The sequence below is a fragment of the Jatropha curcas genome, chromosome 10 (assembly GCF_041381405.1).
Source record: "Jatropha curcas cultivar XTBG-Jc1 chromosome 10, XTBG_Jcur_1.0, whole genome shotgun sequence".
NCBI lineage: Eukaryota > Viridiplantae > Streptophyta > Magnoliopsida > Malpighiales > Euphorbiaceae > Jatropha > Jatropha curcas.
Window position 1 is genome coordinate 268845 of NC_143160.1, and position 16467 is coordinate 285311.

The 16467-nt window shown below is 35.9% G+C and overlaps 2 protein-coding genes across 7 annotated transcripts; both read right to left on the reverse strand.

Annotated features, from left to right (window-relative positions):
• Nucleotides 1-194: 194 nt before the first annotated feature.
• On the reverse strand, nt 195-1156 carry LOC105646136 (uncharacterized). The gene has a single exon (XM_012231919.4). It carries the CDS (start codon nt 1102-1104, stop codon nt 574-576), a length of 531 nt encoding a protein of 176 aa, XP_012087309.1. The 5' UTR covers nt 1105-1156; the 3' UTR covers nt 195-573.
• A 1266-nt stretch (nt 1157-2422) lies between these two features.
• Nucleotides 2423-15789, reverse strand: LOC105646246 (P-loop containing nucleoside triphosphate hydrolases superfamily protein). 6 transcript variants are annotated; one of them, XM_089726869.1, is made up of 22 exons: nt 15404-15789; nt 14923-15299; nt 14158-14274; nt 13945-14024; nt 13320-13466; nt 13082-13230; nt 12869-12999; nt 12617-12739; nt 12425-12498; nt 11387-11980; nt 11095-11206; nt 10822-10959; nt 10105-10422; nt 9664-9928; nt 8288-9549; nt 6749-7151; nt 5753-6672; nt 5585-5650; nt 5379-5504; nt 4895-5139; nt 3656-4796; nt 2423-3101 (listed from the first exon to the last, which is right to left on the reverse strand). In XM_089726869.1, exons 1-22 carry the CDS (start codon nt 15453-15455, stop codon nt 3045-3047), a joined length of 6897 nt encoding a protein of 2298 aa, XP_089582995.1. In that variant the 5' UTR covers nt 15456-15789; the 3' UTR covers nt 2423-3044. The 6 variants fall into 6 exon arrangements, with proteins under 6 accessions (XP_089582995.1, XP_089582994.1, XP_037493471.1 ...); XM_089726868.1 differs by having other exon boundaries at nt 14923-15307; XM_037637543.2 differs by having other exon boundaries at nt 3682-4796; nt 14923-15307; nt 15404-15785.
• Nucleotides 15790-16467: the final 678 nt, after the last annotated feature.

Consider the following 16467-nt stretch of genomic DNA (forward strand, 5'->3'; position numbering starts at 1 on the left):
CATATTATATAGACAGAGACAAGTTCGTACATCCAATGATTGATTAAGAATCCAATTAACTTATAAGCTCCCTTTTTTTTCTCTCTTTAAAAAAAAAAAACATGGAATAATACAAAAACACAAAATACTTATTAATTAACACTTTACATAACAAAAGCAATTAACATTTTGGATTGGACTATATAATTGAAGCGAGTGTCTCTATTTATTCATTTATATACATACATAATATATGCAAGTGTCAAATGAAATTAAATTAAAAAATAAATAAATATATTGCAGTCAGTGTTGAAATATAACCTTGATAGATACAAGCAAAACACACAATTGGATCATACTAGCAAAAGATAACATTTCTCACCAGTAGGAGACCCAAAAAAAAAAAAACAAACAAACAAAAACAAAAATAGAGGAAGACATCTAACTGAGCTTATTCAGGTGTATTTTAGAGAAGAAATTCCTCATCTAAACTCTAAAAACCTGTCAAACATTGAACATGCCATGCACCAACCTCCCCTGGTGCTGAGGAGGTAAAAACTGGTGATAAATGTATAATCAAGAAAAGGGTTTGGTTCACCTACACATTTGAGGATGATGATTAGAAGGTGTTACAGTCAGGTCACTATCAGGAGATGACCAACATCCCATCATCTCTTTCTCTACATTATTACTATTATTATTGTTAGACCCTACCTCATGCAAAAAGTAGACTTCTCTCTTCTCTTCGACCACTTTCAAGATCTTTTCAAATACCGAGACTTGGCATGGAATCTTCAACACTCCTTCTTGTTGAAACCCGAACTCTTCTTCTGCTTCTCTCAAAAGCATCCCAAAAGCCTGGTGCCCCAAATACTCCGTCGGAATCACGTATCTCTTCAGCTCCTTGCCAACGCAGACGGCGAGAAATCCCTTCGGAACGACGTCGTTGGATGCTGCAGAGACATCGGAGAAGGAGAGCGTTCTCTTGATGAACTTGATGGTGCTGGTGCTGGTCTTACTGGTGCCAGTACTAGTAGAAGAAGCAGTGGCTGCCTTTTTCCACTTCTTGAGGATCTGTTGAAGCCTAACGATGTCAGTTATCTTTTTAGACTTGTTTGAATCCATAGCTACTGTGAGTAGAGACGTAGATCACTATGCAGCTAGGATTTAAACAAAGGAGTGCTGATTTAATTATTGTACGGTATTTTATTTAATTAATTAATCCCCATGTGATATAATATATTTTTTTAATTATATATATATATGATTGATAGGTAAATCATTGAAGTTAGAGTACGTCGGTTGCTGGTGCAACTGCCTCCCTCCAGACACAGATTATATATATTATTACTAGTTTCTAGAATTTTCAATTCGATCGAGCTATATTTGTACAATTTTAATGTTTTCTTACTATTATGAAATGATGCGAGTTGGGTGTTGCTTATTATATAGTACTGTAATAATAAATTGCAAATTGTTGTCTGAAAAAGAAAAACCCAGGAGGCATCTCATCTAATCCCATTGGTTTTGAAGGAATTGCATGTGGAATGCTCATTATTTTTATTTTATAGATGCATGCTGGATTCTGTTACCAAGCAAGAAGTTGACATTTCTTGATGTTTTGGTTAGTTCACATTCAAGTGGACAGGAAGATGTAACAATTAAGGAAATAGAATGTGGAAAGTGGATATCTTTAATTAATTTGAAACAGTTTAGTCAATGGTAAAACAGTTTGATCCAAATTAATTAATTAGTGTTTACCAATTAATATAGTAACCCATGCATGTGAAAAACAAAGAAAGCCATTTACAGGTGAAAATCTCAATATACAGCTCCCTCTCTCTCTGGAAAACGTAGCTCGCAGAAAATTAAAAGAAGGGACTGTGCCTGTGAGTCTGTGACTACTGACTGGTGCCTCAATAATTTTATTATTCTTTTTTTTTTTTTTTAAGAAAATATTTTATGTTGTTTGTTTGTAACTTTGAGGTCCCAACAAAAGCATAGTCACTCTTGATAAAATCTATCAGCAACAAATATTTTTTATAGTAATACAATTTGATAAAAACAATATTAAAACTTTCTCGGTGCTTTTTTCTTTTTCTTCTTTATAAATCTTGGAATCAGTCTCCCTCGATTCATATTTTAGTTATTATAATAAATAATCTGACAAGATCAAGTTAATTATTAATTAACTACCGATACTATAATTTGCATGCATGGCGCCATGTGATCAGTTGCTGCGGTTGGTGAAGCTTATGATTGTAATCATAAAGATTTTAGATGTAAGATCTGATTCTTTTCAGTCTCATATTTAATTTTTTTTTTTATTGTTGTTTGTTTCCTTCTTCTGCTTAGTTTAGCTGAGCTATGCTCTGTAACTTGATTTCCTTTTTCTTTTCTGCGATTTCATTTCGAAAAATAACAAATGTTATCGCAGAAATAATGCCAATATAATTACTAAATCCATTTCTTATAGTTTATGCTTTTGCTAAGACTGTTGTACACACGGAGAGCTAGAATTAGAACCCATTCTAGACAGATAATAGCTTTCTTCTAGAGACAACACACACACATATATATATATATATATATATATATATATAATCGGAGATTCCATTGTTTCCCCCATTTTTTTTTTTTTTACTGCTCAAAAAAAAAAAAAAAATCTAGCATTTACAGAACTAACGTATACGAGGTTCTCAAAGCACACAACAGGAGGATAGGAACAAAATTTCGGGTGAAGACCCATATCTGCAAATCACAATTTGTTTTTTCAAAAGAATATGCAGCCGAGAAAAGTAAACGAATCTCATCTGCCACCTTGGTTAAGACAGTAGATGCAACTGTCAACTGACAAAAATGAAGCTAAGTTTATCCATAATTCTCCAGGCTTTCTGATAATCCAAGACCATTCAGGGTTGCAGGTGATTACCAATTACCTCCTGAATCAAAGCGGCTCTCAATCTCCTTTCAGCTTTCATCAAGGCATTAGATAATCAGAAACTTCACTTGAATCTCCAGACCAGATTGTAACTTCATAGTCCACGGATCTCAAATATTCTCTTTTAGTAACATTGAAGAACTCTAGTCCTGCAAAGCTTTTTTTGAGGATATGGATGGACCTGTTAAAATTGAATAAGAACGTTAAAGAAAGTGAACTGGCACTCCATTGCATTGCATGCAGTCAAGTGTATTACTGGGGGGCAAAAAAGGGTCCAAGCAAGCTCAGAACATCTTCACAATTACAAAGAAATCCAACGATTCCCACCTTAATAGTGCATTTTCACAAGTGCTAGTAAGGATAGTTGAGTAACAACCACGGCGCATAATAGAAAATAAGGTGAAGTTCAAACATATGTAGGCTAGCAATAAAACAAGTATCTTTTTTATTTTTACTTGTAAAAAATGCTGTATGCTCGTGCATAGTCACTCATAATGACAAACAGTGACTGGACACTGGGGCTCAAAGGAGAAACTAAAAGAGATGCTATGCTAGGGCCATCAAACTGGCACTCCTTTTTGGATCCAACGTAGCGTTGACCCAATCTTCTTTATTTTAATCTTCTCCATTTTACTCAGTTTAGGCATTACATTTTTACAGAAAGCTATAGACCAATATAATGTTTGAAAATTGACAATGTAGAGCAAATGGTTCAACAAGTTTTCTGATACTCACATATTTTATAAAGCAGGGAAGTTTACCTTTCCTTTTCTTGGGTGGTCTAATACCATTAGTTGCAATTGAAGTGGGAGAAAGAGACTTTTTGGTAGGCACAGGTCTCGTTGATGATTCTGGCTTCTTGGAAGAAATGAGAGATGAGCAAAGAATAGCATCCACAGCCTCACGTTGTCGTTTCCTTTTTGTGATTATATCTTCAGAAGCACCTAATTCATTAGAGATCCTACCATCATTGATCTCCCCCCCTTTATTATTGCCTCCAGCTGATGAAGTTGAAATTTCCAAATTCCTGTCGCTCTTTGAATTCATGCATGTATCTTTCTTCTTACCTTTATGAGGATCCTTAAAATCTTGTTTCTTCTCACTTCTGTAATTGCACTTACTTTCACTGTTCCTTACATATTCTCTTGAAACTGCGCATTTTACATTCTTTGACGTTCTGTTCTCATCACTGGCATGTACAGGTGGAAGATCATGATCAGCTCTAGCTTTTCTTTTGCTACCCTGGATGTCGTCTTTTTTGGCTAAGAAGTTAGTATCATCTCCTGCAACTGTCCTGTTACATTGAGCCACATAACTAATATGTTCCCTATTCCTGTGAGAGGATTTCAGCATCTTGTGCTCAACATTTTTGCTAAGCTTGCCAGGATCATTAGCATTTTTAACATGCTTCATCTGTCCTCGATGATTACCAGATTTTTCAGGAGTAACCTTGTCCCTCAAAGCTGCTTTGAAGGAATCATATGGCCTTTTAACCGAGATAACCAAGTTTCTCTCTTTAGCATCTTCTACTAGAGCAGCCCAAGTACGGTTTGTCTGCAAAGTCCTTGCATTACCAAAAACCCAGAGGGAGAGTTTGGCTCTTGTCAAAGCAACATTCATCCGCCTTACATCAGCAACAAACCCGATACTGCTGGAGTTGACACCATTTGCATGAGAATCTGACTCGGCTGCTCTAACGGTGGAAAATATCAATATGTCAACTTCCCGGCCTTGAAAACCATCAACAGTATTGAACTCCATATCAGCCATAACAGCAGACCCAAATGTGCCAGAAAAACGAGAACGCAGAAGTGAAAGTTGACTCTTGTATGGAGTTATGATGCCAATTCTTCTACCATCAAAATCAGAGGGATACCTACATAAATTATCCATAGAACAAAAATATTATTATTATTAACTAAAGGATAGTAATAAAACACGCTTGTTTTCCCTAAAATGAAAAATGAAAAATACCTCTTTTTGAAAAATCTCAGTAGTTCAACAGAAGCTTCAGCCTCATGCTCATTATAAAGAGAAAATGCACCAGAATTCTTACCACGAAGTTCCTGGCCATCAGTAACATCATAGAATACATAAGGGCCAAGACCCTTACTCTCATGAAATGATGCTGATTTGCTTGACATTTGCTCTCCATTCAGCAGATTACCATCATAAAAATGCAGCGACGGAAACCGGCAAATCTCTGGGTGCATCCTATACTGTAACAGTAAATAGTTTGTAAATGTACTATGTTTTAAATGAATATACTGGTACTTTTGTTCTATCTTTTATGGCTGCATCCATTTACATTTTGTAAACCATCATTTACATGAACTGAGATCTTTTAATACATAGCACTCGAACCTACCAATCAAAAGTCACTGTTTGCATTAGGTAATTGTTTTAAACCCAAGGATGATCCAAGTAGATCAAAACAGGTGGAAGGAAAGTTACTCACCTGTTTAGTAAGCAAGGTAACTGGATAACCAGCCCTTTGTAAACGCTCAAACATGCTGCACTCATAGAGAAATTTGCTAGCAACATTAGAGAGGACTGTCGCAGGAAGCTGCTTTGGATCACCAACCTTTGACGACAAAATTCAAACTTCACTATCAACAAAATCTTCAAAAGATGCTTTAAACATAATGGTAATGTAGTCCTTACCATGACACACTTCGTCCCATATGATTTTAAAAGTTGAAGAGGAATCAAAGTAGCAGGTTCCAGAGCCTGCAAAGTCAAAAATGCAAAGCTCAGAATGAAAAAATGGAAAAAAGCCAGTTGATGGATGACACTGAGAAACCAAACAACTAGGGTTTCAAGAAAGTTTACTTGAGCTGCTTCATCAATAACAACTGCATCAAAAAGGTTATGCTCAGATGGGTTCCCAAATTTATAACTTGACATAGATTCAGAGCATACTCCATAGAGATCTCCACCACACCCACTTAATGTAGTTACCACTATTTCAGCTTCCTTTAGTATTGACTTTCGCAGCTTATGTTTCAGAGTCTTAACTTCATCATTATATTTCTTCTCCCGTGCCTGAGCAGCACTAAGATCTTTAAAAATTTGTTTCTTTTGTTCATATAACTTCTGTAGCTTCACGTTTAATTCAGCATCTGACATTGCTTTTACATCATCCCCTTTCAGTGTTTCATCATCGAAAGAATTTTTGAGGTCTGAATTTCCATCCTGTAAATTTGCACGCTTAGCCTCATAGTACCTAATTTGGTCGACTAACTTTTCCAGATTAGAACGCAATGCTGCAGATGAGTCTATGCTTGAGTCATTCTTGGTATCACTCAGCCGCATCCTCTCTTCAGCTAGACGATGATCAACAAGTGTATCAATAAAGAAGGGCAGTGAATTTGGATGAACTGTTTTAGCATTACCAACCCTTACTATGTAAGGCTTGTACATTTTACCATCCCTGCCATACAGGCCTCCACTGGAAATTCTTGATACCAACTCATCAACTGCGGCATTCGATTGAGCACAAACTAGCACCCTTCTCCTCACAGCATTTTCCACTGACTTTTCATTTCTTTCCACATCCTCATTTAATTGTCTAGCCAAGGCAGCAGCCTGCCATGCCCTTGCAATTGCAACAGACTGGCTAACTTTTGGCCTTGTATTCATGCATGAACTACTAACTTGTTTTGAATGTAAATGCTTTGGATCATTTGTTCCTCGTAGTGAAGCAAGCAAGCCACTGACAATGGCCAGTATAGTTCGGGTCTTCCCAGTCCCTATTAAAATAAAAGAAACATCACAATACTGTAAATTTCAGATCCACTCTGGATTGACCATGTTTAGAAGTCTTACCTGGAGGACCCTGAATAAGAGACAATTCAAAATCTTTCTTTGAATTAGGCAATCCAATTGCAACACTGATAGCCTGTAACTGGCTGTCATTAAAAGATGACTTCAGTACTTGTTGTAATGGCTGGGAAAGCTTATCCAAAGCCAGCTCTCTTGATTCATTATAACCCAGAAAAGCATCAGCAGGTTTTAGAATAACTGACAGAATGGGGATATCCTTTATTGATGATAGCACCTGAAATTCTCGAAGTTGAGGTGTAATGCTCATGATGCGGCTTGCATGCCATTTACTACGCTCCAGAAGTTGCTTCCTAGCTTGATTTAAACGTGAAGATCCATTTAAAAAATAGAACCTGATTAGTAGCATACTCGCCCTTCTTTTATTGTCTCTCTCGCGTCTCTCCACCTGAGAAACAGGCAGGTTACTTGAGCTCAGCGTAAAGTAAATATATTTAGGGAACACAACAGCAAATAATATCACAGAAGTTAGAGTGTGGTTACTTACAGAAAACTGTTAGTGTGTTTACTTACATAAAACTGCTTTCTGTTTTCTAAGAAAATGGAAAACGCGTTTTAATTGGTGACAACAAAAAATCATATTTAATTCAAAAACATTATTCATAACTTTCATAATTAAAAAATAACTAGTATAAAATAAATTTATGATTTTTTTATTCAAAAATTTTTTAAATTTTTATTATTGATTGTTTATGATAATAAATTTTTTAAAAATAAATGATATAATTATAAATATATATTTGTAATAATAACTACATATTAAAGCATAATATAAAATCAAAAAATTAAAATATTTAATTAAGTTATTTAAATATTTTTTGTTATATTTCAACAAAAATATTCTTTCAGAAAAAAATTATAGATAATATAATAATTATGAAAATGTCATTTTTTCTAATGGAAAACAGTTGGAATACACGACTTTGCTATAAAGAAAATCTGTGGAAAACAATTTAAAATTATTTTCCAAATCTTATTTAAATTTTGAAAAGCTGAAGACATGTTTTCCAATTCTCCAAATGGAAAACTAACTGATTCCAACACAAAACTCTACTTTACAGTTTTCTTGAAAAACTTTTCTACAAAACTACTCAAGTTTTCCACAAGTAAAAAAGCCCCTAGTATTTCGTGAAGAAATGGAAATCTAACTGATTTCAACGCAACCTTGTTTTCCAGATTTCTTGGAAAACTTTTCTAGAAAACTACTCCGGTTTTCTACAAGTAAACAGCCCCTGGTATTTCGTGAAGAAGATGATTCTAATCTTAATTTTTGTCATCTGTCACTCAAATGAATCTGAAATTAGGATTTGAAAAGTGAGATTAACAAACCAAAACTAATAGCATCTCCAATTAGGATTTAACCATCTGCCACTAGAGCCTAATAGCATCTTTAAACAATGCACGACAATCAAGAACTTGGAGAAAATAACAAATATGCCACAAAAGCTTTGTGTATAAAAGAAAAAAAAAGGGATTAGATCACGGAAATTCCTAACTATAAATGCATAATAAGGCACCAGATACCTTTCCAACCATATGAACATCATGGGAAGTCCTTTGTGGAGCCTCTTTTGTTAGCAAAACAAGGTCATTTTCTGAAAAGCTTTTGGATGATGTAGAATCATTGTCATCATGGACGAAGCGAACAAGGTGGAAGTCATCAACCCTCTCAACTGACAGCACAGACAGACTGCCATAATACATCTCATCCCATGAAGACATCTCCAGAAAGGAACTGTGCAACTGTGCTTTAAACTCCTCCAAAACTAATGGCCGAAAAATTTCAACATACTGTTCTGGTGATTGAAAGCACACCGGAACCTCCTTTAATTTGCTAACATTCTGATTCTCATCTTTATCTGCAGACATTAAACCTACTGTTTCAAAGTAATTTATCTCCAAAATGGGCCTAAACCAGGCATCAAGCCTTGGAGGCTTGAACCTTTTAACTCCAGCATCCAATCTGTGTAAACTTCCAATTCTATTTTCAACAGGCGTTTTGAGTTGGATAACTTGCCTTTTTGGACCAGAAGCACTTAGCTTTGCCAGAAAGGAGGACGGTTGTCTCACAGATTTGAATGCAGACTCAGAAAGATCTTTATTAGCATCATGTACAATCTCTTTTAATATTGAATCTCTTGTTTCAGAAACCTTGCCATGGCTAAATTGATTCACAGTTTTAGAATTCACAGACACATCACAGGAGTTCTTCAAATTAATTTTACATTGAGATGCGAAGACATCTTTTACACGGACTATTGACTTGACTTCTTTGCTCTTATCATCAGCAGGTGATTGGCCTCTTAATTTATCAAAATCCTGCTTCTGTATAATGAGACCAGATCTGTCTAAAGAATCTGTTTGTTCAAAGGCATCTGATAAATCTCTCAAAGTATCAATGACAGAAGCCTTCTTTGAGGTGTCAGCTAGTGAAGCACTTCTGTCAGCTGTAGGATGGCTATCTAATCGACCAGGACCTGAATCCTTATCAGGTAGAATGACCTTAGCAGGTGAAATATGTCTTTCTGATTCATCATCTGAAAGCAAAATCACATTACTTTTGTCCGTTCTATTATCTGTCGATGAGCCCAGGGCTTGAAGAATGGTATCCTTTGCAGGGGAAGCATGCATTTCAGAAGCAGTATGCCTTTTCGTAAAAGACAAATCTTCAGAAAATAAAGCTCTTGGTCTTAATGTTTCAATCCCACCATCACAAGAAACTTTCTTAGCTAATGAAACACGAAGGTGAGAAACTTGTTCCGACAATTGATCAACACTAACATTCTCTAAATCAAGAAATAATACACATGTTACGAAATTGTAGCCAATTAACAAAATAACAGATGACCAACAAGAACGTTCTAATCATAAAGGTTTCAAGAATAAACAAAAATACTCACCACATGTAATAAGATTCTCTATAGCCTTAACAGTTGATGCAGAAATATCATTGCAAGACACTTTGAGCACATTCAATATTGAAGTTACGGTTCGTTTCCAATAGACAAAAACAACTTTAAGCGATGATTTTCCCCAATCAATCAGATCATGTAGCCATATGAAGTCCAACACATTTTGCACCCTTTTTCCAGAATCTCTAGAATGTTTATGATAAAGTCTCTCGAAGACATCGGGAAGGATTTCAAGTACACGTACACAAGTCATCTGAAACAAGGAGAATGACATGAAAATGCTCGGTCAAAAAATAAATTTTAATTCCACCAGTTCGACATCAGCAAATTACGTTAAATATTTAAGAAAGCAAATATATAATCAAGCTCGGGATGGGGGTCGGGAAAGAGGTGAGCAGAATAATTTATTAACTACAGCTGCTACAATACCTGACAAAGACTGTAATCAATAAATGCTTTCCCTTCTACCAGGCATTTGCGAATTGATGGCCAAGCAGTTTCTGATAATAACTGATGGAAATTATCCAGTGATTTTGAGTCAACATTAGATGAATGCCCATCGAAGTTTACCAGCAAAGGTTTGAAGATTGGCTGTGTCAAAAATCCACCTTGGGAAGAGTACTCTTTTACATTTGAATTTTCAGAAACATCTTGATTGGGTAAATCCCCTTCTTTAATTAGTTTCCGGAGAATAAAGAAAAAGTGCTGCAAAGCCTGAAACTTTGATATAATAGAGTCCAACTGAACCTGTAAAAGGGAAAAGAAAATATAAGAATGGCAAAACAATAAAAAACATTAAAGGGAATTTTTCTTCAATCACTACCATTATTAAAGAGATAAGCATTTAAAATATCGCAAGATAACATCAGCAGCCTTTTCAAGCCAATTACTTAAAGGAAACACCATAAACCGGACCACAACTTATGAGAAAGAAAGAAGAGGATTAAATTAAGGCAGAGGAGACAATATACACCATTTAGAAGCTTAAAAGGCATGTATTGGTTCATCTGACAGTATAAATTTATCCTGAAAGTAGAATAATCTCTTTCATAATATATAAGAAAATCAAGAGTAAAGTAGAAAAAGAAAATAAATTTCAACTGTGCGTCAATACTATAAGTCCAAAGGAAAGAAGCATCCACTTACCACTTTCAATGCATGTCTCAACCCTAAAAACATGGCCGACAAAGAAGAACCACCAGAACAAAGGAATTTCAGTCCACATGCAAGACCCTTTGTGTTGGAAACTTGCTCCAAGAGAGACTTACCAACTTGCCTTACACTCTGCATAAAGCAAAACTTCAGTGGATCAATCAGATGTGTGTGTGTATATACTTTTGTGTGTGTGAGAAAGAGAGAATTCATCATTTCCAAACAGTAAAATGTCCCTTGCTATATAATTGACTTTGACATTCTTACATCATTAGGATCCAGAAGTGAAAGGATTAACGCCTCTGCCATCCTTGGTTCCCACGTCCACTGCTTACGAAGTTCGCCCTGCCCCACCTGAACTACAAAATGCGCAGTTAACCTGTAGAGACATTTAGAGAATTTACTTAGGAGATCAGTAAGGAGGATTGAGCATATGAACTTAATCTAGAGCATGCATAATAAAAGCCAATGTATCATGATATAGAAATCAACTTGAAAACCTGTAACATTAATTGCTATAAAATGAAGATTCAACCTTGGGAAACAAAATGCTTAAAACCTGTTAAATGTTCTTATCAAAGGAAGATGCATCATTGACACTCTGATCGAGTTTTTTGACTCCTTCCCACCTCCACCATCATCAAAACCAGTAGGGACCTTCCACCCAAATGAGGCGGAGATTTCTGGGGCTGAAGACAAAAGCCAAGTTCTGACAGCAAGTACCATTTCCGGACTGGTTTCAGGTTCTACCATTGTTAAACGAGATCGGGCCCAAAAAACAGCCTTTGAAAATGACACCGGAAGGACTGATGGATCAATATCAACTAGAACATCCATCCATAACATGGGAACGCACATCCACCCTCTGTACTCCTGAGAAATAATCTTACTCTGAGCACTGAATTCACTCCAACAACTATTATCCTTTTCTTCAAAATCTGAAGAAAATGCAAGTCCATTATCGTCGTCGTCGTCGTCGTCCAACTCAACTGAAATGTTTCTATTGTCATCCCCAGGTATACGATTATTCAACAACGCAGTTACTAAGGCAGCAGCATCAGACGCTACAATAGTTTGCACAAGATCAAAAGCAGGTTGCCGAAGAGAACTATGAAGGGAAGAATCCTTCAAAGATGACACAAGCGAAGGACCCCTGTCAAATAAAATTGCTTATCAGTGGAAAATTCTTGCCCAACAAAATAGTTGAAATCAATCATACATATAAAAAGGATGTAATGACACTAACTCACCATTACTATATTTCAATAAAATTTCAGATGGATTTGAATAAGATAGTTAAGAAATGTCATTTTAATCTGATCTAAATTTAAACATAAGCCAAAAGGTTTCTTACGTAGTTAACACCTAAAAGTCTGGCCAAATTTCTACGTAAACCTAGCAAAAATGACATTATTGAAACATAAATTGAGTGATTTAGAATGATGGATGATAACTTGAAATTGAGTGTTAAAATTCAATGATAAGTTTCCGACCACTAGTTAAATTAATGAAAACGTTATTCCATGAAATTATCAATAATATGTATGAGCTTCCAAGAATATTAATGATAAATAAATGAGGATCTAGTACTACATACCACATATGCACACATTCAACTGGGGGGCATGGCGGGTTCATCTTGTAGCCTCGATTAACGATGAGAAGAGCTATCTGAAATTACAATCTTGCAATAAATTGAATAATGAGCCAAAACAACAGCGCTATCTTCATAAGAACTTATTGCACATAAAATGCTGTATTTGTCTAACAGTCTAGAAGAAGTGGATACCTTGCATGCTAATTTTCTAGTTAGAACATTGAAGTTGCTGCTCGCAGGAACTTGATGCAGAAGAAAATAGAGGAAATGTCTTCGCTGCTTTTCGTGTTCCCCGTCTTGCAAAGCCTCAAGTGACTAGACAAGTCAAACTTGTGCGCATCAGTAATGTCAAGAAAGTACCTTAAAGATGTGGATAACACAGATAAATGGCAAGTAGGATTAAAGAAGTATTAATAAAGGCTCAGCAATGGTTCACAGACATGCCTGAAGAAAAGGCGGAAAAAGATCAAAGATATCTTTATGGATTTTCTCATTTCGAGTATGGAAACACTGCCCCAACAACGTATTTCGCATCACACTTGGAGACAAAGTGGATCTCAGCCAAAGCTTGCAACCTTAAACAAGTTCACATGATGAACACTTCATCGTTACAAATGTAGCCAGATATTAAAATGGGGTACAAAAAATAGCACTTACCGAGCATTTTGAAGAGTTCTTTCAAGCAGCTTACTGCATGAGAAAATTCAGCTGAATCACCACTGATATGATTGAGCACAATATCAAAAAAAATGGGATACCGCTCCAGTATGCCTTCTTCAAACACAGGAGGTTCTAAAAACTCGAGCCTTCATGGAACATGTAAGGGGAAGCATGAGAGACAGAGAGGGAAATAGAGAAATTGCTAAAGATTGAGATTTTAGTGGTTGATTCCTACAAGGATGTGAATCCAAGCCATATAGATAGGCGCTCCATCTGCGCCCTTGGCCTTGAAGTCTTAGAAACTGATGGAAGTGCTTCTGTCTCCAAAAACCCAATAAATTTATTCAGCAAAGGCTGTAAAGGTTCCATATCTGCTGCTCTCCTATGCACAAACAGGACATTATTATTGAGGTAAAACACAATCCTGGATACCTAATTGATGTTACAATAACCTAAAGATTAAATTTCCACAGAGAAGACGCCAATGATCTGTAAAGATGAAGAGTGAGTTTCATTTGTGATTACCTATTAACATAATATGATGAACTAATGAAAATAATCCTTCTGCACTAGCCGAGGTTAAGTAAGCTCCCAAGTGGCACTTTTAACCAAAATCACCATAAAGGTTTTTAACAATAGATGTATGTAGTAATTGCTCTGACTAATATAAATGAGATCTCACCATAAATATGGAAGACTAATTTCCACAACCAGAAAAACATAAACCAAAATATGCAAACCCTCATAACCAGAAACCCAATCATTGCCCATAGAAAGAGAGCATCAGCAATATTGTCCATACTTTAAACCCAAGCTATTTTGACAAATATCTAGAATTAGTAACTAAAAGAGAAAAGAACCTTAGTTTTTCCATAGATCGAGCTAAATGTCGACCAACAGTACGCACCCTCCTATTGAAAAAAAGCAATGCATAAACACCCTGACAAATCAAGTGCAATGTATAAGGTAGTGACAAAAAAATTAAGAGAAATAGTCATGAACGGCAAGAAATGCTGAAGAAAATTTATGTGTGCATGTGTTTTTTATTGTACACAACTTGGCCAACAAAATACCGGAAATTGTTGATGTCCAGCTAAAGCCAGCTCATGCATATTATCAACTGCTTCAATAAATGATTCAAATTCAGTGATCAAGGACTGATCATCGAGCAGGATAGGAAACATCAAGACCTGTGAATTAGTTTGCACCAAGCACACACCAGGGTGCAGCAACCAAGTACCATAAACGAACAAAACAGAGAGAAAGAAAAGTCAGCTAGGCACTAGAAATGAGATCAAGCAGGTCATCTCAAGACAAATATTAAAAGTACAATCATACATCAAGGTGCAATAATTGTTATGAGCTACAAACTAAGAGGAAATACAGCACCAAAAAAATATAATGCATCACTAAAACTTCTTCATATGCTGAAACACTAAAAAGCAACATTTGATCATAGTACAGATTCAAGCTAATCAAAATTTGATTGTATGCCAGTGCACAATAAACATAGTAAAACATTAAGAAACTGCAATAATAATAAAGTAATATTCATACTCTATAATCACCTTATATTTTATAGGCACGCCAACAAAGTCGATCAACTAAACTCCCATAGTAGAAAGCAACTACCAATATGTCTACTCTGCAGAGTAAGCAATTACCAATATGTCTACTCTGCAGAGTCTGCACCATATGAATTTGCAAACAATACTAAACTCACTATTCAGTATCCAACTACACGAGAGTATGCTCGCTTATTACTATGCAAACAGTAATCATCTGCCATACACTTGTTATTTATGAGTTAAAACAACAATCACAGTATCACATTTTACCTCATACATGAGACTAACGACTTCTGAATTATCGCGCAGAGGATCGTACTCTTCCCTCTTCAGTCTAGCATTCATCTCTCGTAAGTGTTGAGTCACCCTTTCTTCATCCAGACTTCGCAACACATCGAGAAGGGGGCCTATTGAACTGAACTCATACTCCGTACTGTACATTTCTTGGGCCTGGTGGTGCTGAGATATGCACTGCACGCACTGGCGTATTTCCTCAGAAATCCTCTTCCACAAAAGCCGGAGAGGGGAATCAGAGCGCTCGTCTTTAAAATAATTGTAGAATGTCTCCAGAAGAGGCCCCATTAAATCCCAAGAGCCACACCATATATGGGTTTCCTTAGGCAAAGTAATCAAAAAATTAAACGTATCTGCAAACCTGCCATGGATATGGAAAACAAAACTACTTTTACTGCATATTTAAAGTACACAATGACTTCCTTAAAAAGGAAAAATGAGAGTGACAAAAAAAGACCATTCTTCTTTGAGTTTGTGAAGGCGACGTCTTTGCAATGGATCGCCGTCATCGTTTTGCTCTTCCTCTGTTTCTTCAATCCCTCTCCATCTATCTAATAGCTCTCTCCGGGACGCAATCTTCGCCATGTCTCTTTTAATAGAAGAAGGGGGACAAGATGAGAACGAAAAAAATCAACGATCGTCTGAATTTCAGGGTTTTCGATTCAATGGTAATTTTAGTTTGGGTTTTTCGGAGAGATGGAAAAGAGAGAGAATGGGATTCTTTCAGGCAGGAAGTCGGAGAAATGGAATTACTGCTGTATTTATACGGAAAGAGAAACCAAACCAAAGCGCCAAGACCAGGACGAGAACCGTTGAAACGCGACCGTATTAACTGGACTTGTTGAGGAACTTGTTAGCAGTAGAGTACGAAAACTGCAGTCTACCGTTTACCCTCGACTAACCCAACGTATGCTTTGGAAACGACAGCATATTGTGGAAACGGGCGAGGAACCAAAACTAGGGAACGCCATCGGTTCCGAAATTGCTCCCATCTCGACCGCTTGTTTAACTCCGTCCAAACTCCAATATTTTATTTTTTTTTTTAAGTATTCGGTATCCGAAATCACCGGCTCAACTTTCGAATTCACCTAAACTTTACTGATCATTGGAGGTGAATAGACTAATAAAGTATAAATTTATAGAGAATTTTATTTTGATTTGCATAATCAATTTTGCTTCAAGAGAGTAGGTCGCTCAATTTTTCTTGTGCAATAAAAATAATTTATTTGAAAATAACTAAAGAATGCAACTTCCTCAGTTAATTAAAATGAAATTATCAATTTAATCTTTTTATCTAAACATGCTTTTAAATTTAATGAAATTAATTGATTTACATAATCACAACGCAATAATTTTATATCTACAAATAAAATGAATACAATGCTTTTTCTCTTATTTGCATCCGCAGTTACGATATTGAATTTATTTGTTACGGATCAATTTTAAATTAAAAAAAATACTCGATCCAGTCATAATTAGTATGAAGAATGTTAGCAATTAGCAAAAATCAAAATAAAATTA

What these genes read in the sequence shown, in the direction of transcription:
- LOC105646136 (XM_012231919.4), bottom strand. Translation starts at nt 1,104, where the DNA reads ATGGATTCAAACAAGTCTAAAAAGATAACTGACATCGTTAGGCTTCAA.
- LOC105646246 (XM_089726868.1), bottom strand. Translation starts at nt 15,531, where the DNA reads ATGGCGAAGATTGCGTCCCGGAGAGAGCTATTAGATAGATGGAGAGGG. An exon ending in TCGTTAGTCTCATGTATGAG is followed by an intron (nt 14,275 to 14,922) that starts GTAAAATGTGAT and finishes ACTAATTCACAG; the next exon opens with GTCTTGATGTTTCCTATCCT. An exon ending in ATGTTCATATGGTTGGAAAG is followed by an intron (nt 7,152 to 8,287) that starts GTATCTGGTGCC and finishes CCTGTTTCTCAG; the next exon opens with GTGGAGAGACGCGAGAGAGA.